Source organism: Chaetodon trifascialis, chromosome 5 (genome assembly GCF_039877785.1).
Source record: "Chaetodon trifascialis isolate fChaTrf1 chromosome 5, fChaTrf1.hap1, whole genome shotgun sequence".
NCBI classification, from domain to species: domain Eukaryota; kingdom Metazoa; phylum Chordata; class Actinopteri; order Chaetodontiformes; family Chaetodontidae; genus Chaetodon; species Chaetodon trifascialis.
The window spans coordinates 30,575,736-30,602,678 of NC_092060.1; the positions used below are offsets into that span (position 1 = coordinate 30,575,736).

The window sequence follows — 26,943 nt, forward strand, 5'->3', positions numbered from 1 at the left end:
ACACCATGTCTCCAGAAGGATCAGCGAACTCATGTCTGACTCCTACACCATCTTCAAGGTAAGAGCCTCTTCAGGAGGAATCGCACCAAGCTGGCAGACGGTGGAGAATGGCATCATCACAAAGTGATCTATTCCCATCATACTGTTCTCTCTAGACATGTACATAATCACAAAGTCAGCTCAACCAGGGTGAAGAGGGCCTACAATGGAATCTCCTGAATACCAACCACCCATCAGGGCCTTCATGACCTCACAGTCACCACAGCGTCAATGCCAGGCTGCCAGTGGATCCTGCAGAGGCTCAAGAAACTTGTTCCCAAAGGGGTTTTAAACCACCTAAGTCAAAAGTTATGGTGTTGAGGAAAGGCAAGGTGTCAGACAAATTCCTGTTGACCATCACAGGCACAGCCTGTCAGGCGCTTAGGTGAGGTTATTGCCAGCATCCATCCAGCTGACCTACACCGAATCGAATAGCTGGCTGAAATCAGGGGACAGGTCTGGCTTACCTTGGACGTTTTTAAGTATGGGTGTACCAGCATGGTATTTTTCCCAGAATCCTGTGGCCCCTCCTTATCTAAGAAACCCTGATCTTAGAGGGGAGGGTCAGCATCCACCTCACAACAACAAATTATAACTGCCCTTTAGATCCTTGGAAGAGGAGTTCAAGCTGGCAAGAGCCAGAGAAGTGATGCAGTATAGGGACTCTAATGATCCAAAGGTTGCAAAAGCAGGGTTTGAAGAGAAGACTGGCAGGAAGTGGAGGGCAGAGGAAGCGGTTCAGCAAGCTGAGGCAAGGCTGCATCACAGGAAGCACATGAGGCCTCGCTGGGCTTTGATCTTACTCAGCTTCCTACATTAACACTACCAGAAGAAAGGAAAGGCAACGCCTAATACCGGAGGTGATAAGAGCAGCACTGGCGGGCAGGAGAACCTGCAAGTCTTAAGCATGAGGCAATAGGAAGCTCAGACCAGGTGGGAGAGTGCAATCGAGAGGAAGGTATGCTGGTCCTCTGGACAGCTGAGCCACACTGCATCAAATTTCTCATCCAGGCGGTGTTGGGGTGCTTCCCAGCCCATCAAATCTACACACAGGGGACAAAGTGGAGGCACCAGCATGGCCATTATGTTTAAAGCAATGAACCCTGGAGTATATCCTCGTCTGCTGCCTGAAGACACCTGGAGAGGAACAGTACTAAAGGGGGCATAATCAGGTCCTGAAGACCATCAGGAGCTGAGTGGCAAAGAACTCCAGCCTCTCCAAGCAGCCCTTCAACTGTGTGAGAGCTGGGAAGCAGCTGAAACCCAGCGCAAAAACATCTGTAGGCACCCCGGTCTCTGCAAGGGACTGGCAACTGTTGTTGGACCTTGAACAGCAGCTGAAGTTCCCCATCCACATTGCAACCACCACGCTGCATTGAGTCCAGCTGTGCTCCCAGTGAACATGGCTGGACTGAGACAGAACACAGCCTTTGGGATTAATGTTGCAGTATTGAGGTGATTTACAGAGTTTCCTGGTGGACTTATAGCTTTACTTGTTGCAAAAGTAACTGTGATCTGCTGCTAAGCGTAGCTGCTGTTGGCTAGCTAGCTGGGTTAGCTTTGCTAACTCTTATTACCTGCCACCACCCCTGGGTGCCAGGAGCCAAACCCGTCCACCCAAGTACTGCACTCCTTGTTGTCAAACTGACCTCAGTCTGGTCCTGGTCCTGGTCCTGGTCCAGCCCTGTTCACTGGGAGCTCCTGCTTGTTCCTCTTTTAAATCTTTGCCATCAGAACCATTTGGAGGATCTTATAACTATGTAAAGACTGTACACATGATCTCTTCAAAGTCAGACTGCTGACGTGAGTCTGAAAGCTTTAAATGCTGAATTCTCATTAGTTGAAATAAATTAGACGTTTAATATAATTTTTTCTCGTCCCATTTAAAGTATTTATGTGTGAACACGTTCAAAGGAAAGAACTGGGAGCACTGGTGCTGCTTTTTGACCAGCAGGAGGCGGGAGCCCACACCACAGATGTTCTATGATTGACAGGAGGGCTCACTCTGCACTCAGTCCACTGACGGTTAGTGGTGGAAAGTAACTAAATACATTTCCTCAAGTATTGTACCGAAGTACAGTTTTTAAGCAGTTTTCATGCCTTTATGCTTCTACTCCCCTACATCTCAGAGACAAATGTTGTGCTTTTTACTTCACTTCTCATTGGAAAACTTTCGTTACTTAGCATGTTCAGATAAATAATACACCATATAATCAACAAATAAATTATGGTTCCTACGGGGAAATTCACAAGTAACTCAGCAGATAAAGCACATAATGTTATCAAAATAAGCTCCATATTTACCAGCTGCAACACTGGAGTAACGAACACAATGCATCAATAATTACAATCCAATAATTTATATATTCTCTATATTTATAGATACTATTCTGAAACTGACCATCCTGCACAATCAGTACTTTTACTGTTGGTACTTCAAGTATATTTTAATGTTAATACTTTTACTTTAGCAAAGTTTTGAATGCGGGACCTTCACTTGTTACAGATGATTTAAATGCTGTTTGTAACTACATATAAACTACAATATAAACAAGTGTCTTTTCATGGTGAAATCGACCGTCCATGTTACCTGTGTACACACCTGTTCAGTTCCTGCCCTGTAATATAAACTTTAAAAGGTGAAATAAAGACGATTTAAAAGGTAGTTTTAAAATAGTTCTGGCAGCAGAGTGAGACCTCTGCGTGTTTTAGCTCCTCTCTGGCTGAACTCGACGTCACAGGGAATTTCCAGTGGGGAAGGAAATCAACTTTATGAACGACTGAGACAAACTTGGTGTCACCTGCAGCGCTTTGCTGCTGCTTGTTCTCAATAAATATCAGTTTATTCTGTCGGACTAAAATTATTTTCTCTTCGTTGACTGTAATGACGCGTTCGTAACGCGTCATGACGCACTCCAATTAAACCAAGTTGTAAATGGATCCACAGCATGGACATGGCGAAATGATGTGCACAAGTCAACTGAAGTGAAGGGCTGAGGACTGTCACTCATAGTTCATGTTGAGAATCCGACTTTTAACCCGACGCAGCTAACAGGTAAGAACATGTTAACTCTCCACTCACAAAGTGGATAACTACATATTCGTATATTTGCATTAATTACCATAATGTTACCGTGACCCGTTACAACAGCGCGACTCTCGCTTTGTTGTGCTACTCACTTCCTTATTGGCCAGGTATCAGTGAGAACGTCACACCAAACTCAATATTAAAAATGGGAACTTAAAGTTTTCTTTCCTGTCAGTAGACACTGGAGAGTCGTACATGAGTAGTAACGGCTTATTTTACAGCCACTGGTAAATTCCGCTTGTGTGAATCCAACGTGTTGTCAGTGTTTGTGTCGAAGTTTGAACTTTTACTGTAACTTCACTCGTTAGATTTCTCAGCGCAGCCCTCCTCTTCTAGGCAGCAGAAGTCCGTGTGGGTGACCAGACAAACCACAGAAAAAGCTGAAACTATATTTAAAGCGAACTGTCAGGTGGATTTTACACGTGCCGAAAGCAGGACTGGATTCATCTTAGTACAGTTTTTATTAATGTACACCCTGCTGTTCAAGATCTTAAGGTGAATATTGAAAAATTGTTGAACTGGAAGATTTCTGAACGGAGTTTTGTGTTACGTTCTCTGTATAAGGAACCTGAAGGGCTAGTTAGCTAGCACAGGTAGCGGTTTGCACCAGCTCTTGTAGGACATTTTGTGACATGAAGCCAAACATCAGACAGGCACTGTACCACTGTCCTGCTGTAGACACGCTAGCTGGTAATAACTGTTTATTTCTTAAACGTTCGCTTTTACGACATAAACAACAAAAGCGGTCCGGTAGTGCTAGCTGTTAGCCGGAGGGCTAGCAGATTCGTACAGGCGCGTTCATGAGCCGCCGGTGCGAGAACGCGCCAAGCCAAGCAGCCTTTAGGAGAGATTAGAGAGATTTTTATTATTGTTGTTGTTGTTTGTTTGAATATTTTTAGGTATTTTCAAAAGTAAAATTATACATGATAAATGACAAAATGAAGAGTAGTCTGTGGGTCTCATACTTGTGTTTGACCTTTGCAGACACGATGGCTGGAGACGACCACTACCTTCATTGCAACCAGGTAAAGTCACCTGTGGCTGTTCAGTTTGTACTGCACAGCAGCCGGTGAAATACTGTGTCCACACTCGCTCAGATTGTTGAAATATAAAGTCACTGAGGATCATGTTCCTGCAGAGTCTTGAAAACCATCCATACTGTGAAAAGAACGATGGATTTCAGGGTGAAAGTTCATTCTTGACCTTCAGGAAGTCAAATATTCAAAGCTCAAAGGTCCACTTCACCTTTGGAGCTTTCAGCCACACCTGATGCTCAGGTAACATCATGTGATGTTACCTGAGCATCAGTCATGTGACAATAAGTTGAACTACAGCAGTATTAGTGGATCACACAGGTCTCTGTAGGCGTCTGTTTGGGCAAAATCCTTCATATTGTGTAGTAATGTGGAAAATGGAAGAGACTCGAGCTGCGATGATCGATGTATTAATTAGCTGATAGATGGGAAAAAAATGCTAATCAAGTACTCAGTTATTTTCTGAGAAGAAGAAGAAGCTCGACGTTCTCTGGTTGCAGGATTTGATTCAACGTGTGTTTTGTCAAATTGGATTGATTGAGGACAATGAAAACAACCTCTTTCAGCTGAAGCACTTCAGGCTGTTTTCTCGCTTCTTCACACCCACCTGATGTCAGTTATTTGCCTAACGAGCATTTGTGAGCCTCTGGATGACTGAACAGGTCCTGGTGTGGTGATCCAGGTGTGTCAGGGTCCTGGATCGGGACCAGAGAGCCGTTTCATGGCTGTGCTGCAGAAATAAACGAATATGCGCACTGAACTGGTTTCAGCACACCGTCTGGTGACATGAGTCATGTGTGCTGTTGGTGTGACTTCTTTCAGATTTTGGACAATATCATGTTGGAGCCGTCCTGGGAGTTCACACATTTTCCTGTGATGTCTCAGACGTCATCCCTGCGGACAGGTGAGCGTCCGCCTCCACACCTTCACGCTCAGCAGCTTCATGTCTTCATTAGTCTGATGCTGATGTTTCGTGGTCACTGCGTCTGCATGGTTGTGATCAGTCATCTCAGGTCATACCTTTGTTCTCGTGTGTCTTAAAATATGAGATGGACTCGCTGCTGTCGCGACAGATTTCAAAGCTCTTATTATTTGTTCCTCAGCGGTCACAGTCTGAGATACCTGTTTGGAGGTGTCCTTCCATCAGAGGTGAGGTGTTTTAAGGTGGACTTCAGGGTCTTTATGAAGTGCTGAACCACATCAGGCCCGTGTGCTCTCTGAATCTTAAAGTTTGATCGATCGTTTGGTCTGTCCAGAATCAACGTCCAAATGTCCAAACGTCCAAACGTCCAAAGAAAAAGAAATGTAGTCACGATGAGTCCAAAGTGACGCCTCCACCATGTTTGTTTGGTCCAAAGCTCCACATGATTACAGACACATTTAGATCATTGAGAGGAGAAGCAGCCAATCAAACATCAGATGATTCCACAGCAGAGATCAATGAAACCATGAAAACAACAGATGATCAATCACTTTGTGTCAATCAGCTGATCGATTAATGGACTCATCCTTTCATCTGTACTGGATGAACCGTCAGGTAGTTTCTTTTACAGCCCAGCGTCACGTTTTAGAGACGCTTCGTGTGTGAGTGTAAAAACCTGAAGTCACTAAAGCTGTCAGACAGATGTGGTGCAGTAGAAGAAAGTAGAAAGTACGTCAGCTTTGTACTGCAGTGCAGTACTTTGTTACTGAAGCGTTCCGAAGCTCAAACAGCCGAGAAATATGAAAGCTTTCCGAAGAACTGTGGCTGATATTTGGGTTCAGATCGTAAACACGAGGAGCAGCTGTGGTTTCCTGCTTCACAAACTGTGCGTGCGTGCGTGCGTGCGTGCGTGCGTGCGTGCGTGCGTGCGTGCGTGCGTGCGTGCGTGCGTGCGTGCGTGCATGCGTGTGTGTAATAATACCTCTGAATCCATGTGATGAAGGCAAAGTGAAAGACGAGTTTCGTGACGTGGGCTATCTGTGGTGAGTGTGGGTCGACGCTCTGCTCTCACTTCCCTGTTTGAGTCCACAAACGTTACTGTGAAGTAAAGACAGAGGAGGACATGTTCTTCATCAGCAGCTTCATCACTAACAGCAGACTGGGGTGGACGAGGTCAGAGGTCACACTCAGCAGTATAATATGACAATGTGGAGATTTGGACCAAACAGACATGATGAAGGCGTCTCTTTGGACTTATTGAGACCACATTTCCCACTGTTTTCACAAAGTTTCCAAAGCAAACGACCAGAGACAAGAGGACAGCAGACACAGGGGACACAATGATCTACAGAGACAAGAGGACAACAGACACAGGGGACACAATGATCTAAAGAGACCAGAGGACAACAGACACAGGGGACACAGTGATCTACAGAGACCAGAGGACAACAGACACAGGGGACACAATGATCTAAAGAGACCAGAGGACAACAGACACAGGGGACACAATGATCTAAAGAGACCAGAGGACAGCAGACACAGGAGACACAATGATCTAAAGAGACCAGAGGACAGCAGACACAGGAGACACAATGATCTAAAGAGACCAGAGGACAACAGACACAGGGGACACAATGATCTAAAGAGACCAGAGGACAACAGACACAGGGGACACAATGATCTAAAGAGACCAGAGGACAACAGACACAGGGGACACAATGATCTACAGAGACCAGAGGACAACAGACACAGAGGACACAATGATCTAAAGAGACCAGAGGACAACAGACACAGGGGACACAATGATCTACAGAGACCAGAGGACAACAGACACAGGGGACACAGTGATCTAAAGAGACCAGAGGACAACAGACACAGGGGACACAATGATCTACAGAGACAAGAGGACAACAGACACAGGGGACAGAATGATCTACAGAGACCAGAGGACAGCAGACACAGGAGACACAATGATCTAAAGAGACCAGAGGACAACAGACACAGGGGACACAGTGATCTACGGAGACCAGAGGACAGCAGACACAGGGGACACAATGATCTAAAGAGACCAGAGGACAACAGACACAGGGGACACAATGATCTACAGAGACCAGAGGACAACAGACACAGGGGACACAATGATCTACGGAGACCAGAGGACAACAGACACAGGGGACACAATGATCTAAAGAGACCAGAGGACAACAGACACAGGGGACACAGTGATCTACAGAGACCAGAGGACAGCAGACACAGGGGACACAATGATCTACAGAGACCAGAGGACAACAGACACAGGGGACACAATGATCTAAAGAGACCAGAGGACAACAGACACAGGGGACACAATGATCTAAAGAGACCAGAGGACAACAGACACAGGGGACACAATGATCTAAAGAGACCAGAGGACAGCAGACACAGGAGACACAATGATCTAAAGAGACCAGAGGACAACAGACACAGGAGACACAATGATCTACAGAGACCAGAGGACAGCAGACACAGGGGACACAGTGATCTACGGAGACCAGAGGACAGCAGACACAGGGGACACAGTGATCTACGGAGACCAGAGGACAACAGACACAGGGGACACAATGATCTGCAGAGACCAGAGGACAACAGACACAGGGGACACAGTGATCTACGGAGACCAGAGGACAACAGACACAGGGGACACAGTGATCTACGGAGACCAGAGGACAACAGACACAGGGGACACAATGATCTAAAGAGACCAGAGGACAACAGACACAGGGGACACAGTGATCTACAGAGACCAGAGGACAGCAGACACAGGGGACACAATGATCTACAGAGACCAGAGGACAACAGACACAGGGGACACAGTGATCTAAAGAGACCAGAGGACAGCAGACACAGGGGACACAGTGATCTAAAGAGACCAGAGGACAACAGACACAGGGGACACGATGATCTACAGAGACCAGAGGACAACAGACACAGGGGACACAATGATCTACAGAGACCAAAGGACAACAGACACAGGGGACACAGTGATCTACGGAGACCAGAGGACAGCAGACACAGGGGACACAGTGATCTAAAGAGACCAGAGGACAACAGACACAAGGGACACAGTGATCTAAAGAGACCAGAGGACAACAGACACAGGGGACACTTTACTGCAGGCAGTACTCTGAATTTGAGTACTTGAAGTACATGTTCGTCAGTATACTGACATGCTTTAACTGAAGTAACATTTTCAATACTTGTTACAGAGTATTTTTACTGTGTGGGATCAGTCCTTTTACTGCAGTGAAGTATCTGAGTACTCACTGCAGACTGTGGGAAGCATGATGCAGATCAGGTCATTTGCAGTGAGTTTACTGTTCTCTGGCAGCCGGTTGGACGGTGGTGTGTCACATGTTCTTCATGTCACTGCTTCATGTGCACATACAAGCAAAGTCCTTAGTTTCACCTCGATGACACTGTGTCTGATAACGTGAGTGAAATGATTTGATTCTGAAAATGTAAACTGTGTCTCTGTGGTTCCAGTGGACGGACCGTTCCTACAAATCGTGGAGCAGCCCAAACAGGTAAGACTCACCTGTCCCCTCCTATTTCATAATCACAGGAAGTCATTGATGTGAATAATCATAAGCTGTGCAGCGCCCCATAGCTCAGTTGGTAGGGTGTACGTCCCATGCATTGAGGCTGTCAGTCCTCTGCAGCGGCCGCAGGTTCGACTCCCACCTGTCGTCCCCTTTCCTGTCAAACCTTCAGCTGTCTCTCTATCTTAAAGGCTAAAAAGCCCAAATAATAATGAAAGATAATGGACGACGTGTTAGGAGAAGAATTGTTGCTGAGAGGACGATGTATTTTAAAACAATGTGACCAAAGAAATGACAAGTGACTTTATGAAAGGAGTGACCTGAAACATGACGCAGCATTAATAACATGCAGGACCTGAAACATGACACAGCATTAATAACATGTGCAGGACCTGAAACATGACGCAGCATTAATAACATGCAGGACCTGAAACATGACACAGCATTAATAACATGCAGGACCTGAAACATGACACAGCATTAATGACATGGGCAGGACCTGAAGCATGACACAGCATTAATAACATGCAGGACCTGAAACATGACAGCATTAATGATGTGCAGGACATGAAGCATGACACAGCATTAATAACGGGCAGGACCTGAAACATGACGCAGCATTAATAACATGCAGGACCTGAAACATGACACAGCATTAATAACGGGCAGGACCTGAAACATGACACAGCATTAATTGTGTTGACGTGACCATGTTCTCTCTCTCGCAGCGTGGCTTCAGGTTCAGGTACGGCTGTGAGGGTCCGTCTCATGGCGGTCTACCGGGAGCCTCCAGTGAGAAGAACAGGAAGACCTACCCCACTGTCAAGGTATCACTTCCTGTGTGCTACGTCACCTGTGCTAAATTAAAGGGGTTCATTTCAAACAGCTTCAGTTTAGCTTTCGGGCTGTAACAGACGTTCACCTGCGGCTGCACACCTGTGGGGGTCACAGTAACCTGGCTCACCTGTTGGCTGTTGAAAGGCCGGACTGACGGTACCTGACGTTCAGACTTTATTCCAGGGTGAAAGGGTGAGCAGACTGTGGTCGGCCTCTGTCCCAGTCTCTGTCCCAGCAGTGAGCTCATGTCCTGATTGTCCTCCATTTGTCTCTGAGTGATGTCACAGTAAAAGAGCTGATGATGTCATTGAGGCGCTTGAAAGATTTATTTATTTATTTGCTTTTGGTCAAATCATGCTAATGCTGCTCAGGACGTCACCTGTGAGACGTCACCTGTGAGACGTCACCTGTGAGACGTCACACCTGTCAGACGTCACCTGTCAGACGTCACCTGTGAGACGTCACCTGTCAGACGTCACCTGTCAGACGTCACCTGTCAGACGTCACCTGCTGATGAATCTGCATTCAGAATCGTTTCATTCACTCGGCGAGGACGTGTGGCGGCAGGTGAAGAGCGGACGTGCAGGAATCAGACGTTGTGTCCTGATGACCTTCTGCTGGGGGTGATGAGGTGAGCTGGACTCGTGAGGTGATGACACAGGTGTGCTCCTGTACCTGTATTCATCCAGTCTGTCACCGATCTATAGAAAAACCAGGAAGTGTCTTTGAGCTGTGAGCCTCAGAGCGCTCAGAATAGCATGCCATCAGTCTCTGTCTGGTCTGTCCTCTGCTGTCCCCGTCCCCCTGTCCACGGTCTCTGAGCGAGTCTCCGACTGGCTCAGAGTTCCCGTCGTGTTGTTTCTGTTGATGTTTACTTTGGCGTCTTCGGCTCCCACATGTTCCGACCAAACCAGAGGAGACGGGAAATCCCCAGATTCCTGCTGCCGTCTGACTCTTTGTCTCTGAAGACAAACATGTGCAGTGTGGATCGAGGCTTTGGACTCGTGCCGACACAGGTTCCTCTTTAGTGTCGTAACATCTGTTCATTACTGTTTCCAGAATAAAGAAAAGTAGCAGAATTGTTCTTAGTTCTCTGTAACTCAGAACCTTTGGTGCTTTGAAGGACTGAGGACAGCAAACTGTTGACACACTGGACGTGTCTAACGCCTGGGACCTTACCTGGACCATGTGTGATGACGTCATCAGAACAAACCAGGAAGTCTTTCTGTGTCACGTTGGTGTTGTTCTTTGTTTGTGTGTTGATGCTGCTGAGTGGGAAAGCCCCTCATGTTGTTCTGCTGGGACCAGTGTGACGACGATGATGATGATGGTGATGATGATGGTGCTGACTCATCAGACCTCTCAGTGAGGACGTTTAATCAGACGTCGTCCCCTCGTATCTGACCGATTTCTGAAAAGAAAAGTTTAGTTCTTTCAGTGTTCATTGACTGTCAAAGTTTGCTGTGGTGCTTAATCCAGAGGAACTGGAAGCATCAGATTACAGTTACCTCTGAGGAAACTTCCGGGAAATTAGAGCGAGATTATTTGGAAATTAAGTGTTTTCACACTTAATCTGCTTCGTGTTGTCAGAGATGAAAGACGGCGTCGCGTCTAACGAGTAAAGCCTGAAGTGAATCCAGGGATCAGTCCGAGGTGGTCTCAGACTGGATTCAAACCTCCGTTAATCCATGTTAATCCAGAGGGAAGTGAGTCATCTCAGGGAATAAGATGATAACCTGGCTGATGTGAGCCAGTCAGGTGTAGAAACGTGAGCAGCAGAGTGAAGGAAAACGATGGAAGAGGTCTCGTACGACCTTTGACCTGTTATCATGCCTGTCACCTTCACACGTCCAAAGCAGCATTTAGAGTGATGCTTCATGAGTTTGTGAGCATGAATTCAACATCAGACATCATCGTTACAGATGTGACGGTCAAAATCATCAGAAACAGATGTTAGCGAGCGGACGCAGTTCAGCCGAGCTTTGCTTCGCTCAGCAGCTCTCCAGGATAACGTGACAGAGGTCTCAGTGTGTGTGTGTGTGTGTGTGTGTGTGTGTGTGTGTGTGTGTGTGTGTGCGTGCGTGCGTGCGTGCGTGCGTGCGTGCGTGCGTGCGTGCGTGCGTGCGTGCGTGCGTGTGCTTTGGTCCAGATCTGACTCGTTAGTTTCCAGCTGAAATCAGTGAAAGTCGCTGCAGAGACGAGCTGAATTCTGGGTTAAAGAAGCCTTTGAAGAGTCTTCTGCTGGTCTGGACCTGTCCAGGTTTATACTATGCACACACACACGCACACACGCACACACACACACACACGCACACACACACACCTCTGCTGCCTTTCATGTCTGTTGGGAATTTCCTCCCTGACACCCACATGTAATTAGAAGGAAGTGGAGTTGCGTCACAGGCTGGAAGGCGTTGAGTTTCGGCTCTGAGATGAAAGCCGCTCACGCTCAGGTGTGATATCTGTGTGTGCGCCCACTCTGGCCCAGAAACGCTCACACGCTTTAACCCTTCGCCGTTCGTACGGCAGCGCGTCGCTCAGCACGCCACAGATGGCCGGAGAGTGTCAGGTGTGACAGGAGTGACAGGTGAGGAGGGCCGGGGCTACGCCTGGCGGGCGCGTGGCCTTCAGATGAGGCTGAGATGTTTCAGGGTGTGTTCGATACCGTGACGGCGTGTCTGCAGGACTGCAGGTGGATGTGTCCCGGTGTCCCTGGAGGAGCGCGGTGCTTCAGGTGGTCTTCACCTGTTTCTGCTGCTTCCCTCGGAGAGGAGACGTTTTTGTACGTTTTCAGTGGATGAACTCGTGTATCAGTCTGTATGTTCGCAGTATTTTGTGTACATTGAGACCTGCGTCTGCGTCTTCACCTGCGTCTCCTGGCTGTCACCTGTCCAGCTCCCCTAAACGTCACCGCACGAGTCGTTTCACACCTTCTGAAAGCTGAAAAACGATTGAATCTGCGACAGTCAGAGTTCATTTCTGTGTGTCGACGTCCAGCACCCACATCGTTCAAGGAGGTTAAGTCTGTCTGTGGTCTGTCTTCACAGAGGCTCTGTCTTTATGGACATTCTGTCTTCACGGTGACTCTGTCTTCATGGAGGCTCTGTCTTCATGGAGGCTCTGTCTTCATTGAGGCTCTGTCTTCACGGTGACTGTCTTCACAGAGGCTCTGTCTTCATGGATGTTCTGTCCTTATGGATGTTCTGTCCTCGTGGTGGTTCTGTCCTCGTGGTGGTTCTGTCCTCGTGGTGGTTCTGTCCTCGTGGTGATTCTGTCCTCTTGGTGGTTCTGTCCTCGTGGTGGTTCTGTCCTCATGGTGATTCTGTCCTCTTGGTGATTCTGTCCTCGTGGTGATTCTGTCCTCTTGGTGGTTCTGTCCTCGTGGTGGTTCTGTCCTCATGGTGATTCTGTCCTCTTGGTGATTCTGTCCTCGTGGTGATGCTGTCCTCGCGGTGGCTCTGTCCTCATGGTGGTTCTGTCTGGTCATTTCCTCTTCAGGACATTCTGTTTCCTGTCGGTCCAACCTGAAGAGCGTTCCTCCTCTGTTGCTCTTCGTCAGGTCTGTGTCTCGTTGAAGGTTTGGGGGACTTTTCCTCCATGTGAGGGGGGGCTCTGAGGAGGGAGGGTCCTGGGGTGTTGCTCAGACTTTAGGGTTGCATGTTTCTTGATGTTTGCAGCTCTGAAACGCCCGCAGACGCCTCGGACGCTTTGTTTCACTGCGTCAGCTTCAGCCTCAGTGTTTGATCAGTCACATACGAAGTGTCCCAGCCTGCCGGGACGACGAGACGCTGCACACGTCGCCTGAAGGCGTCAGAGCCAGGAAACCATCACACAGCGCTCGCTGTGTTTCTAGGAACTGTGTTTGCCTGGCAGAGCGCTGTGATTGGCCGTCTGAACCAGGAAGAGGAAGTGGGCTCTGCTTTTATTCTCTGCAGCAGTTGCAATTTTTCTGCAGGCAAACACACACACACACTCACACACACACACACACACACACACACACACACACACACACACACACACACACACACACACACAGCATTACTTAGGTCAGTGTATTGTGGTTTGTTTCCTTCATGTAAATCAGCTCAGAAACAATCCAGTTAGACGACGAGACGATATGAAAGACACACTGCAGAGAAACAAAAGAAAGACAGACAAGCAGGGACAGGACAACAACGATGATCAGTGAATAAAGAAGACGTCAGTCAGATTTCCTGTTTCAGGAGCACAAAGCGGTGTCAGTGTTTGCTTTGCAGCAGCGCGCCGGCTTCATGAGGCGTTAGAAACTTCCTCATTCGTTTTCTGTTTGTAGACTTTCATTTGTTCCAGCTGATGTTTCAGCGCCAACTGTTTGCTGATCTGGAAACAGACTGATCTGTAATCAGGTTTCCTGTGTGTCTGAGACATTTGTAGAGCTCAGCGTGTCCTTCAGTGGAAGCCGCGGTCAGCTGGTCTTTAATGGAGGAAGCTCAGTAACGATGAGTCACACGTTAACGACTGACTGAACGTCCACACTGGCTCACTGACAGTCTGACAGACGTCTGATCAGCGACGCCGCCGACACGAGCTCACCGTCCCTGAGAACAAGCTGTTCTGCACATCCACGTCATCATCGTGCTCTCAGGTGAATGAAGGTGAACGGCAGGTGTTTTCCAGCTCTGCTGCACATCAGTTAAAAGCTGTGTAACGTCTTCAGTGTCCATAAATGTCCTCAAGTGATGTCACTCGAGTCAGACCTCTGCAGCCACGTTAGCTGCTGCTGGCATAACACACCTTGTTGGAGTGAGGCGAAACGTGACGTGAAGGACGCTGCTGATTGGTGCGCTTCATGTCAGGTGACTGCTGTTGGTCAGTGTGATGTGGGGGTCTATGGGGACTGGAAGCAGGTTTTTTGAGGTTGCTGCTGACGTCTTCATCATCAGTCCACAGTGAGCAGACAGACGACCTTTCAGAGGCTCGCTGCATGTCTTCAGTTAGTCTTTGACAGTCCTTCAACACGGTCAACAGGGTCACAGTTTGACCTCACGCACATGAATCTGTGTCTTTTCCTCGAACGTCTTACGTATAAATATGATGAAAGACGTCTTTGCTCTTGTTGTACATGGTGGCGCCGGCGTTTGAGCCCGTCTGAGCGTCTCAGTGTCGTGTGATGGGGAAAGCTGTGACTCATCTGTGTCGGCTGGAGAAAGTGTCTCTGAACCACAGCAGAGACAAACTGAGACACAGAAAAAGTCCAACCTGCTGTGTGAGTCATCTGTGGAGCGTCTGTCCAATCCGACCTTTGGTCTCAGTTCAGCCCAGAGTTCAGACTTTCCACCGCAGGCTGTTCACGAGCGCGCCCTGTACACCGCTCTGTGACAGACCATAATAATCACACAAGATCATCTCCTGGTTTCCTCCAAAGACACCATGGCCTCATGTTGGTCCAGGCTGAGCTTCACACCTGAGCAGGTGTGATCAGAAAACACCTGTGGCCTTAAAATCTACTTCAAATGTGTCACATGAGAGAAACTGCAGCTGTAGAGTAAATGTGTTCAGGACAAAATCCAGTGTTTCCATCTGAACTGCACGTCACCTTCTTCACCTTCTTCACCTTCTTCACCTTCTTCACCTTCTTCATCTTCTTCTTCTTCATCTTCTTCTTCTTCATCTTCTTCTTCTTCATCTTCTTCTTCTTCATCTTCTTCTTCATCTTCTTCTTCTTCATCTTCTTCTTCTTCTTCTTCATCTTCTTCTTCATCTTCACCTTCTTCACCTTCTTCATCTTCTTCTTCATCTTCTTCTTCTTCATCTTCTTCTTCTTCACCTTCTTCATCTTCTTCTTCTTCATCTTCTTCTTCTTCATCTTCTTCTTCATCTTCTTCTTCTTCTTCTTCATCTTCTTCTTCATCTTCTTCACCTTCTTCACCTTCTTCATCTTCTTCTTCATCTTCATCTTCTTCTTCTTCACCTTCTTCATCTTCTTCTTCATCTTCTTCATCTTCTTCTTCATCTTCTTCTTCATCTTCTTCATCTTCTTCTTCTTCATCTTCTTCTTCATCTTCTTCACCTTCTTCATCTTCTTCATCTTCTTCATGTTCGTGTCAGCTTCTCATTTTGGTTGTAACACACCTTCAGACGTGTTTTTCCTGTTTGAGGCCCCCTGCTCTTGAAAAGTCAAACTCAGGTGTGAAAGCTGTCAGTCATACTCAGGTGTGGACCAATCAGGCAGGCTGAGTGGCCTGAAAGGGCGGGTCGATGTGACTGTGGTGACTGATGAGAGCTCTCCTCTGAAACATGAGCTTCAGACTGAGGCTGAAAAGACAGATGTTGTGTTTGGACGTCAGAGACGCAGCAGGTCAAAGCGGCCTGTGGACACGTCTCACTCTGGACATGATGTCGCTGGACGTCTCGACCATAGAGTTCAGGTGTGAGCTGACAGGCGGTGTGTGAGAGCTGTGTGTGTGTCTTTCAGGTCAGTAACTACCAGGGTCCGGCCCGGGTGGTGGTGCAGCTGGTGACGGCGCTGACCCCCCTCCCTCAGCTCCACGCTCACAGTCTGGTGGGGAAACAATGCGACAAAGGGATCTGCATCGTGGACCTGCAGCCCAAAGACTCCACCATCAGGTCTGCAGCGCGCACACACACACACACACACACACACACACACACACACACACACACACACACACACACACACACACACACACACACACACACACACACACACACACACACACACACACACACTGTTCAGTCAGTCCAGCGGCATCAGGTGTGAGACTCACAGGTGTGTTTCTGCCAGCTTTCCCAACCTGGGCATCCTCCACGTGACGAAGAAGAACGTGGCGAAGACTCTGGAGGAGAGGATGATCGAGGCCGTCAGGATGGGGTACAACTGCGGGGTGTCCATCCACGGCGAGATCGACGTCCTGCAGGGGGAAGTCCGCGTCCCCCGAGACCTCAGCGGTCAGTGCTGCTCAGTGTGTGTGTGTGTGTGTGTGTGTGTGTGTGTGTGTGTGTGTGTGTGTGTGTGTGTGTGTGTGTGTGTGTGTGTGTGTGTGTGTGTGTGTGTGTGTGTGTGTGTGTACTTGTATCTTTACATGTTGCTCATCTTTGTGAGATGTGGTGATGATCTGTGTCCTTCCTGTCCCCCCGTCCTCAGACCACCAGCGCAGCCTGATCAGCAGCGCGGCGTCCCTCCAGGCTAAAGAAATGGACCTCAGCGTGGTTCGCCTCATGTTCACGGCGTTCCTCCCCGACAGTGATGGCGGTTTCTCCAGACGGCTGGAGCCCGTCGTGTCTGAGCCGATCTACGACAGCAGTGAGTCCGACCTCTGGGACGGTCCGTTGACAGTCCTGATCCACGGGACTGTCATGGACCAGTGCTGCTTACTGACACATGATGCACAGCAACTGTCCAATCAGGCCGAATCTTAAGACTCTTTCACCGTCTTGTCCTTTATTGGACAATAAAGTTTTTGTGGTTGTGAATCAGTGCTGGCCTGGATCAGATGCTTTCTGTGTTAATGTCTCTCCTGCACGTTGGGTCCGGGGACAGAAGTCTCTCGGCCGTCCACGCTCGGCTCTCGAGCTGAGGGTTGCGGTGAAGTCGTGTCAGGCCGCCTGGTTTCATTTCCCTCTTCCTGCTGCTTTGGTTTCCGCACGCTGCAGCTTCCTGTCAGAGGACTGAAACCTGCTCGTTAATTCAGGATCGTTTCGCACTTTCACTTTAGATTCAGACTCTGCACATTTTAGTTGTTTCAACTTCTCTTCACACTCAAGTTTTCTGATGCTGAAACGTTTTTCCAGATGAGATTTTCTGTGTTCAGTGTTCATCAGTCACAGCGTGAATATACGAGTCAGAACAAACACGCTGATGACCGATCTGTCTGAGAGTCTGCACGAAGTACAGCAGCACGTGTAAACACCGTCCTGAGGGTGGCGCTAGAAGACAGATCTGTAAAATCGAAAGGGTTCGTCTTCTGGAGAGCAGGAAGGAAAGCTGACCGGTTGAGATGAAGCACAGACGAACCTTTTCATTGATTTTTGTGACAATGACTTCCCTGATCTGTAGAGCTTCATTAGATCCTTGAGAAGGTTCATACACAGCTCTGTCTCATTGAGTGTAGATTGAGAGAAAGTGTCTACTCGCTGTGAACACACCTGTGAACACACCTGTGAGTCGACGCTCACCTGCTCTGCTTCTCTTTCTTCCCTCAGAGGCCCCAAACGCCTCCAACCTGAAGATCGTGAGGATGGACCGAACTGCCGGCTGTGTGAGCGGAGGAGAGGAGGTGTACCTGCTCTGTGACAAAGTCCAGAAAGGTGAGCTCCTTCAGACGCTGCTCAGTAAGTCACTGTGCTTCAAACGCCGATCACCTGAGCGTGCAGAGCGTGGCGGCTTTGATTCGCCGTGACTGTTCTCTCCTCGTGATGGAAAAATCTGCATTTCCAGGTCGGACGTGAACAGTTTCTCTGCTCTCACGGCGTCTCAGTGATGTCACGAGTGCAGCAGAACTAAAGCGTTTGTGTTTATCAGCTGATGGCGCCACCTGCTGGAGGCTTTGTTATTTCAGCCTCGTCACACGTGTTTAAAGGAGCAGTGAGTGGTTTCATCAGCAGACGCTTTGAAGGTCCACCACAGCCTGACTGAGACAGACAGAGACGGACAAACACTGAAACCTCACATTGACCTGAAAACAACACAATCAAATGGTCCAACGGAGAGATTTCATTGTTTTTGAAAATTACGTCCTCGTTTTGAGTTTGATGCAGCAACACAAATAAAATGCAAAAGAAAAGAGCTGGTGGAACATCTGACAATGAAGCAGGTCACCTGGCAACAGGTGAGTCACATGATCGGGTCTAAAGAGATGAGGAGGGCTTCACCGCTCTGTGACAGCCTGAGCTGAAAACCTTTGAGAAGAACGTTTCAGAACAAAATGTCACGAAGAGATTCAGAGAATCAGAAGAAAACACAAGGAAGGAGACTGAAGACCAGCACTGGCTGCTCGTGTCTTCAGGCCCAGAGGCTCTGCAGTGAAGACAGCCTGAGTCTGTGGGGACGTCCCTGCGTGGACTCAGGACTCCTCCAGAAACCGTCGTCTGGAACACAGTTCATCCCTCGGCCACGAATGAAGCTCAGACTCTAATAGAGCGAATAGAAAGCAGATCCAGACACGCTGCCGCCTTCTCCGGTCCTCGTTTAAGAGGGACTGAAGACTGTCCAGCTGTCCTCGTTAGCATATTTACTGTAGTACAGCACAGGAAGTGAAGCTGTCATGTTTGGACTGACTGTCCCTCTGAAGCTTCGTCTGAAGAGGAAGAGGATCTGTGGGAACTGGGACTGAACGGTTCTTCCTGGTTGGAGCAGTCGTTGCTCTCCTGGAGGAAGTCCAGCTTCAGGGAATTCCCCTCCGATATGCAAATCCCTGAGGAGGAAGAGCGTCCTGTCCTGTCCTGTCCTGTCCTGTCCTGTCCTGTCCTGTCCTGTCCTGCTGCAGGCCCGTCCGCCTCTTCTTTGTTTCCTGTTTTTGGCTGAGAGCCAGCGGCCGATCTGGACTCACTGCGATCCAGTTCAGCAGCTCTGAGGTGTCGCCCACGTCGGCGGTGGTCGACCTGAAAACCCCCAGAACCAGTAATCCAGGAGACACAGAGACAAGTCCAACAAGGACTCTGTGGACTGGACTCAAACAGATTCTACATCCAAGTACTGACAAATACATGTAAATACTGTGTGTGTGTGTGTGTGTGTGTGTGTGTGTGTGTGTGTGTGTGCGTGTGTGTGTGCGTGCGTGCGTGCGTGCGTGCGTGCGTGCGTGCGTGCGTGCGTGCGTGCGTGCGTGCGTGCGTGCACGTGTGTGTGTGCGTGTGTGTGTGTGTGTGTGTGTGTGTGTGTGTGTGTGTGTGTGTGTGTGTGTGTGTGTGCGTGCGCGGCTCCAGATGACATCCAGGTTCGGTTCTATGAAGAGGACGACTCGGGGTTGACCTGGGAGGCTCTGGGAGACTTTTCCCCGACGGACGTTCACAGACAGGTCAGTACAAGCTAGGAGTACTACTGTTTGTAGTAGTCACAGAAGTAATATTGGTCACTCATTTTCCATTCTAATACAGGCGTACTACGTGTAGTAGAAGAGTAGTGCTGAAGTACTGAAGAAAAAGTAGAAAGTATCACTAGTAGTAGTATCACAAGTAGCAGAGGCAGTAGTTTTTAGTTGTGATTGAAGTATCAAGAATCAGTAGTACTATCAACATCTGTAGTTCTACTAATAGATGATGATACTACCAGTAGGACTGCTACTGTAACAAAAACAGTTCAAAACAGAATCAGTAGTATCTGCAGTAGTTGTACCAGTAGCAGTATTTGTTGTATCAGTAGTAGTAGAAGTACAGTCGTCATCCCCGGATTAGAAACAGTACTACAGAGACACTGACAGTGGCAGCGTTACCATGACGATGTGTTGTCCGCCATCAGTTCGCCATCGTGTTCAAGACCCCGAAGTATCGAGACCAGAACCTGCAGAAACCAACGTCAGTGTTCGTCCAGCTGAAGAGGAGGTCTGACAACGAGACGAGCGAGCCCAAGCCCTTCACCTACCACCCCCAGATCATAGGTACGCCTCCGCCCTTCACCTACCACCCCCAGATCATAGGTACGCCTCCGCCCTTCACCTACCACCCCCAGATCATAGGTACGCCTCCGCCCTTCACCTACCACCCCCAGATCATAGGTACGCCTCCGCCCTTCACCTACCACCCCCAGATCATAGGTACGCCTCCGCCCTTCACCTACCACCCCCAGATCATAGGTACGCCTCCGCCCTTCACCTTCAAGGTGAACTACAGTGACAGAGCAGGTAAACGCTGCCCCGACACGCACTGCTGAACACTGTTCAGGTAACATGATGCTCACCTGTGCACATGCTCATATACATGTTCTACTCTGTGTGTGTGTGTGTGTGTGTGTGTGTGTGTGTGTGTGTGTGTGTGTGTGTGTGTGTGTGTTCAGATAAGGAGGAGGTGCAGAGGAAGAGACAGAAGACATTGCCAAACTTCCAGGACTTCAGCGGTCATGGAGGAGGAGGAGGAGGAGGTCTGTACCGAGGAGGGGGAGGAGGAGGTCCTGCTGCAGGAGGACCTGGCTCTGCAGGAGGAGGAGGAGGAGGAGGAGGTAAGATGAGCAGGAGTTACCACAAACATGGACAATCACTGAGCGCCTGAACGTGTCAGATGAGTCCCTCCATGCTGCTGTTGGTGTCGGCTGGTTGGTTCATTCTGAGACTCTGAAAACTGGATCAGTTTGTTCAAGTGGATTTTTCAGTCGCTATCAGCTGATGTTGTGGGTGTGTTTGATTTGGCCTCCAGCTTACTTCCAAGGCTTCACCACCTACAACTATGGAGGAGGAGGAGGAGGAGGTTTCTCCACAGGATACTCAGCTGGCCTGGGAGGGGGAGGAGGCATTAAACATGGTGAGACATAAGGGACAGCACGAGCTCTCTGCAGCTAGCTGACATTGGCAGAGCAGCGTGGTGTTAGCTTGATGAAAGTGACGTCACGTGTGTGTGTGGCGGTGTGAGGAGGTCGCAGTGAGTCCAACGGCAGGAAGTGTGACGTTCACTTTGTTAACATTACATGGACGTTGTGTTAAAGCGTCTCAGGGCGACGCAGCAGACGACAGCGGCGACGACAGCGATTTGGATGACGACTCGGGGTCAGGGGTCGCGCTGAGAGCCTCGGCCCAGCCGGGGGGAGAGGAGGTGGGGGAGAGGACTGAGGAGGGAGGGGACAGCGTGGAGCCTCACAGACGTACAGGTACCTCCTGCTGCCATCACACATCACAGTGTTCAGACGCACAGGAGTGACTGAGTTTAATCCTGAGTTTAGACTTCAGATCATCAGATGATTAAAGCTGCTGATTAGTGTGTGTGTGTGTGTGTGTGTGTGTGTGTGTGTGTGTGTGTGTGTGTGTGTGTGTGTGTGTGTGTGTGTGTGTGTGTGTGTGTGTGTGTGTGTGTGCAGACGATCACGTGGATCCGGCGACCAGCAGACAGCTGGAGGCTCTCCTTCAGTACTCGGTCACAGGAGACTCAGCATACCTGCTGTCTCCACAGCGCCCCCTGATGGACGCACAGAATGAGGACGGAGACACGTCAGTAAACACAAAACACGTTTTAATGGGCGTCTTCAAACGCTGGACGTTGAGGAGAAGTTTTGTTCTTGTCTTTGAGTCGTTGTGAGTCACTGACCAGTCGTTCAGGGCTGTGAGCCTTTCTCTTTCTTCTCCTCCTCAGTGGGCTCCATCTGGCAGTTCTCCACAGCCAGCAGGAGGCGCTGAAGAGTCTGACTCAGGTTGTGTCTGCTCTGCCTGGACCGCAGGTGCTGAACATGAGGAACCACCTCTACCAGGTACTTAATGCTGCAAAGAGAGAGGAGGAAGAAGAAGCTTTGCTGTTAGGGAGCAAAGAAGGAGCGTTTGGTTTGGGAGTGAAGAGCAAAGAAGCTCTCTGATTGATGGAGAGGAAGAAAGGAAATCCACGAAGGAAGCAGGAAGTAAAGATGATGTCAGAGGAAGCTTCAGTGTCACAAAATGTTTCTCCATGTATCCCAGACTCCTTTGCACCTGGCTGTGATCACCCAGCAGAAGGAGGCAGTGGAAGCGCTGCTATTGGCCGGCGCTGACCCAACTCTGACAGATCGCCATGGCAACACAGCACTCCACCTGGCATCCCAGCTGGAAGGAGGAGGGATGGTCCAGTTTTTACTACGACACAGAGAGATGAGAGGACTGCTGGAGCACACCAACACAGCAGGTACACACACACACACACACACACACACACACCAACACAGCAGGTACACACACACACACACACACACACACACACAGCAGGTACACACACACACACACACACACACACACACAGCAGGTACACACACAGCAGGTACACACACACACAGCAGGTACACACACACACACACAGCAGGTACACACACACACAGCAGGTACACACACACACAGCAGGTACACACACACACACACACACACACACACACACACACACACACACACACACACACACAGCAGGTACACACACACACACACACACACACACACACACACACACAGCAGGTACACACACACACAGCAGGTACACACACACACAGCAGGTACACACACACACACACACACAGCAGGTACACACACACACACACACACACACACAGCAAGTACACACACACAGTAGGTACACACACACAGCAGGTACACACACACACACACACACACACACACACACACAGCAGGTACACACACACACACAGCAGGTACACACACACACACACACACAGCAGGTACACGCAAACACACACACAGCAGCTACACACACACACACACACACACACACACAGTAGGTATACACACACACACACACACACAGCAGCTACACACACACACACACACACACCAACACAGCAGGTACACACACACACACACACACACACATAGCAGGTACACACACACACACAGCAGGTACACACACACACACACACACACACACACACACACACACACACACACACACAATCCTAAGGAAACGCTCAGTGTGTTTCATCCCTGAAGAGCGGCGTCGTTCTGCACAACCACACACACACTCTCACAGGAACCCTAAGTGCTTGTCTGCTCTCTGTCTGTCTCTTTCCGTGGTTACAGGTCTGTGTGCGATCCACCTGGCGGTTCTGGCCAATCAGCTGTCTTCTCTCAGGGAGCTGCTGGAGGGCGGGGCTAACGTGGAGGCTCCGGAGCGCAGCTGTGGACGAACCGCACTCCACCTCGCCACCGAGAGCGACAACGTGTCGCTGGCGGGCTGCTTGCTGCTGGAGGTACAGAGTGGACTGGGAGCACTGGGTATACTGGGAGCAGAGTGGACACCTGAGCTTAGCACAAACGATAGTTTAGTTCCAGACCTTCATTTACTGGTTAGACTGGTCAGGTTCAGGTCGTCTCAAGTAAGATCTGACAGTGTGTGTGTGATGTTTTCTGTCGTCAGGGAAACGCCAACGTGGACTGCTGCACCTACAATGGCTCCACCCCCCTCCACACCGCCGCAGGGCGGGGCTCCGTCAAGCTTACAGCTCTCCTGATGGCAGCAGGTGAGACGCACTCACCTGTATTAAAGGGACAGTTCGACGTTCAACGACTGTTCTCAATGAACGGGAACCATCACGAGTCCACAGTTAACTGCCTGTATTTGTCTCTCTGTGGACACTCCTTGTCTTTCTGTGGACACTGTCTTTTGTCTCTGTGTCCCCTCCTCACACTGTGGGCCTGCAACTCTGTTTTCAGGTGCAGACCCTCACAAAGAGAACTTTGAGCCGCTGTTCTTCAGGGAGGAGGAGTGCTGCGATGAAGACAGGGAGGCTGAGGAGGACGAAGATGAAGGCTACATCCCAGGAACCACTCCGCTCAACATGGCCACAACCTCTCAGGTACGCCGGCGTCCTTCAGCACGTCGCTTCAGTGATTCAGTTTCTCTTTTCTGTAATAAAACACGTTTCTCTGCTTCTTACACGCAACCTTCAAAATAAAAGTGGAGTTTAAAGAGCAGCCTGACTCCTCCCACCTTGTTGCAGCATGTAGCGGTGACATCACTGCAGGGTGTGGTTACAGGTGACCACAGCCAATCAGAGAGGAGAGAGCCTGCTACTCACTGTGATGTCATCTCTGTTTCAGGAATATCAATAAAGTTTTCCTCAACAGCTCTGAAAGCTGCATGATGTGATTTAGACCACAAGGGGGCAGAAGAGAAGCAGTTTATTCACACCACCACTGACCTGAAAACGTGTGTGTGTGTGTGTGTGTGTGTGTGTGTGTGTGTGTGTGTGTGTGTGTGTGTGTGTGTGTGTGTGTGTGTGTGTGTGTGTGTGTGTGTGCGTGCGTGCAGGTGCTGGAGCTTCTGAACGGTAAAGACTATGAACCAAAGTCTCCACACAAACCAAAGTTCACGCCTCCTCAAGGTGAGTTTAGTCCTGACCGGAAGTTTGTGTCCCCAGAAGCAATGACAAGCTAACGTGTGTGTGTGTGTGTGTGTGTGTGTGTGTGTGTGTGTGTGTGTGTGTGTGTGTGTAGGCGACCTGCTGACTCTGGACGTGCAGGTGAAGCAGCAGCTGTGTTGCGCTCTGGAGAGTGAAGGATGCTGGGAGAGTCTGGCTCACAGTCTGGGTCTCGGGATCCTCAACATGGCCTTCAGACTGAGCCCCTCCCCCGCCAAAACACTGCTGGACAGCTACGAGGTACATGCACGCACACATACATACACACACGCACACACATACACACAGGTGTGTCACATGAGGAGTTGGTATGCTGTAATAATGACACCCTGTGACCTCTGACCTCTCTGTCCTCAGGTCTCAGGGGGGACGGTCACAGACCTGTTGGCTGGTTTGAGGTCAGTCGGAGAGTGCAGAGCGCTGAGCATCCTGGAGGCGGCGCTGCGTCACCTCGGCGACCAGGAGATGCAGATGACCAATGAGACGAGAGGTGAGTGGACGCTGACGTGATGATCACGGTCACATGACTGTTTGTCCCTTTGTCCCCTTGGTTACCGTCACCGTGACAGCCAGTCACTCACCTGTGGTGTCTCTCTGCAGGTGAGTCTCTGCACGCTCAGGTTCAGGATCTGAAGGTGGAGGTTCGGCTCGACAGCGGCGTGTGTGACAGCGGGGTGGAGCTTTCCACAGCCTGAGCGTCTCATTGGTCCGTACAGTTTGTCAGGAAAAGCACAACTCATCCATCCACCCATCATCCATCCATCCCTCACCCATCATCCATCCATCCCTCACCCAGCCATCACTCCACCCATCATCCATCCCTCACCCACCCACAGCTCCACCCTCTTGCGATTGGCTCGTCCTTCATCGGTGTCTCTGGGCTCGGTTGAGTGTCTCTTCACAAACTTTGTAACCAGTTTTTAATGAAATGATTCTTTTTATTAATGTGATGAAGCGTTTGTCCGTCTCCTGAAAGTTTCCCTGATCTGAACTGAGACGTGAGCGATGATTGGTCCTTGTGTTAGAGACAGAGGAGGACATTTGGTTTGCTGTGTCTCGGCCCACACTACAGTCCAGCAGGTCAAACAGTGGAAACCTGGTTTTTCGTCCCTCTGTTGCTTCAAAGGACCGTCGGCTCGTTCGTGGACGTCTTGATTTTTAAAAACATTTGGAGTCTCGCCACGTTGGCTGTCCGTCAGAGCGAGCGCTCGAGTGGACGTCCGTGAAGACGTGAGACTTCAGCCGTCCAGCGTCTGCAGGGGAAAGGTGCTAATAATGCTAATGATTGTAAAGAGGCTAATTTGAGCTGAAGGAACGTTCAGATTGTTTCACGTTTGTCTTTACGTGTCTTTACGTCCATCTCTTCAGAAAGTCCACAGTCATCCTCTGAACGTCAGTCCTGATCCAAAGTCCACTTGGACTGAAGGACCCAGGTGTCAAAGCAGCGATCATGTGAGCTGCAGTCGCACGGTGTTCAGGTCACAGATCCGTCGAGCAGGTCGTGCTCGTACCTGTTTGATTGGCCAGCGCTCAGTCAGGTGACGTCACGTTGTCCTCCGGTCAGTCTGAACGAGGCCTCGCACTTTGTCCTGGACAGACCTGGACCAGGAGGACGGTCCCCCTGAAGTCTTCAGGAGGGGACGCAAACGCTGGAAAAGCTTTTATTCAGACGAGTTCATGGTGACACCTGTGTGTGTGTGTGTGTGCGTGTGTGCGTGTGTGCGTGTGTGCGTGAAGTCCATCATCTGTCCTCGGCTCATTAAACGTCACTGAACGGCCACTTTATTAGGTACGCCTGCTCGGCGGAGCGCTGCAGCTCAGCATGAAGTCGGCTGTTGAGTTCAGGGCTGATGGACGGCACAGCCGTACCTAATAAATTGGCCACTGAGTGTTTGTGAAGTATGAGCCCACCTGTCCTGCTTCTGTCCAGGTAGCTGGACGTCCTCTGAAGACAGACGTGAAATATGAGTCCTTCAGTTTTCATCTAAACGTCCACTTTTTGTCGGTTTGGTGTTTTTGAATTTTAGTCGATTATCTTCTGGAAAACTTCGTTTCTCATTTTTCTTCAGTCTGTTTGTCCTCTGAGTACAAACACAAAGGAGCTGTCCGCCCAGCTCCGTCCAAAGAGACACAAGACACGGTGCAAGGCATTGTGGGAGAGGAAGTCCAGAGCTGGGGGTTGTGGTCTTTTGTCAGCGTGAAACCAAAGCTGATGGTATTTATATCTTTGCTCTGTACAGTCGAACACGAGCTTCTCATTGGTTGTGTTGTTATTTTTTAAATAAAGCTGTTTTTTTTAATATATATTTGAAGGCTGTCATCACTCAGCGTGTCCTCCAGTACGACCGTGCACCCCCCACCCCACCCCGACGTCATCTTTAAACTGCAGATTGAAAACAGGACTAGAAAAA

At 49.4% G+C, this 26,943-nt stretch overlaps 2 protein-coding genes across 2 annotated transcripts in view; one reads left to right on the forward strand and one right to left on the reverse strand.

Annotated features, from left to right (window-relative positions):
- canx (calnexin) overlaps positions 1–26,943 on the reverse strand; it is a 283,863-nt gene that overhangs the window by 111,229 nt on the left and 145,691 nt on the right. The gene's annotated exons all lie outside the window — the stretch shown is intronic.
- Positions 4,987–26,835, forward strand: nfkb1 (nuclear factor of kappa light polypeptide gene enhancer in B-cells 1). The gene is made up of 22 exons (XM_070963228.1): positions 4,987–5,065; positions 8,606–8,646; positions 9,390–9,488; positions 15,956–16,107; positions 16,286–16,449; positions 16,646–16,804; positions 17,704–17,808; positions 19,426–19,517; positions 19,958–20,096; positions 20,492–20,645; positions 20,846–20,952; positions 21,134–21,289; positions 21,503–21,632; positions 21,775–21,889; positions 22,092–22,293; positions 23,193–23,362; positions 23,530–23,632; positions 23,826–23,968; positions 24,424–24,496; positions 24,609–24,772; positions 24,890–25,022; positions 25,133–26,835. The coding sequence occupies exons 1-22, from the start codon at positions 4,999–5,001 to the stop codon at positions 25,225–25,227; spliced, it is 2,763 nt and encodes a 920-aa protein (XP_070819329.1). The 5' UTR covers positions 4,987–4,998; the 3' UTR covers positions 25,228–26,835.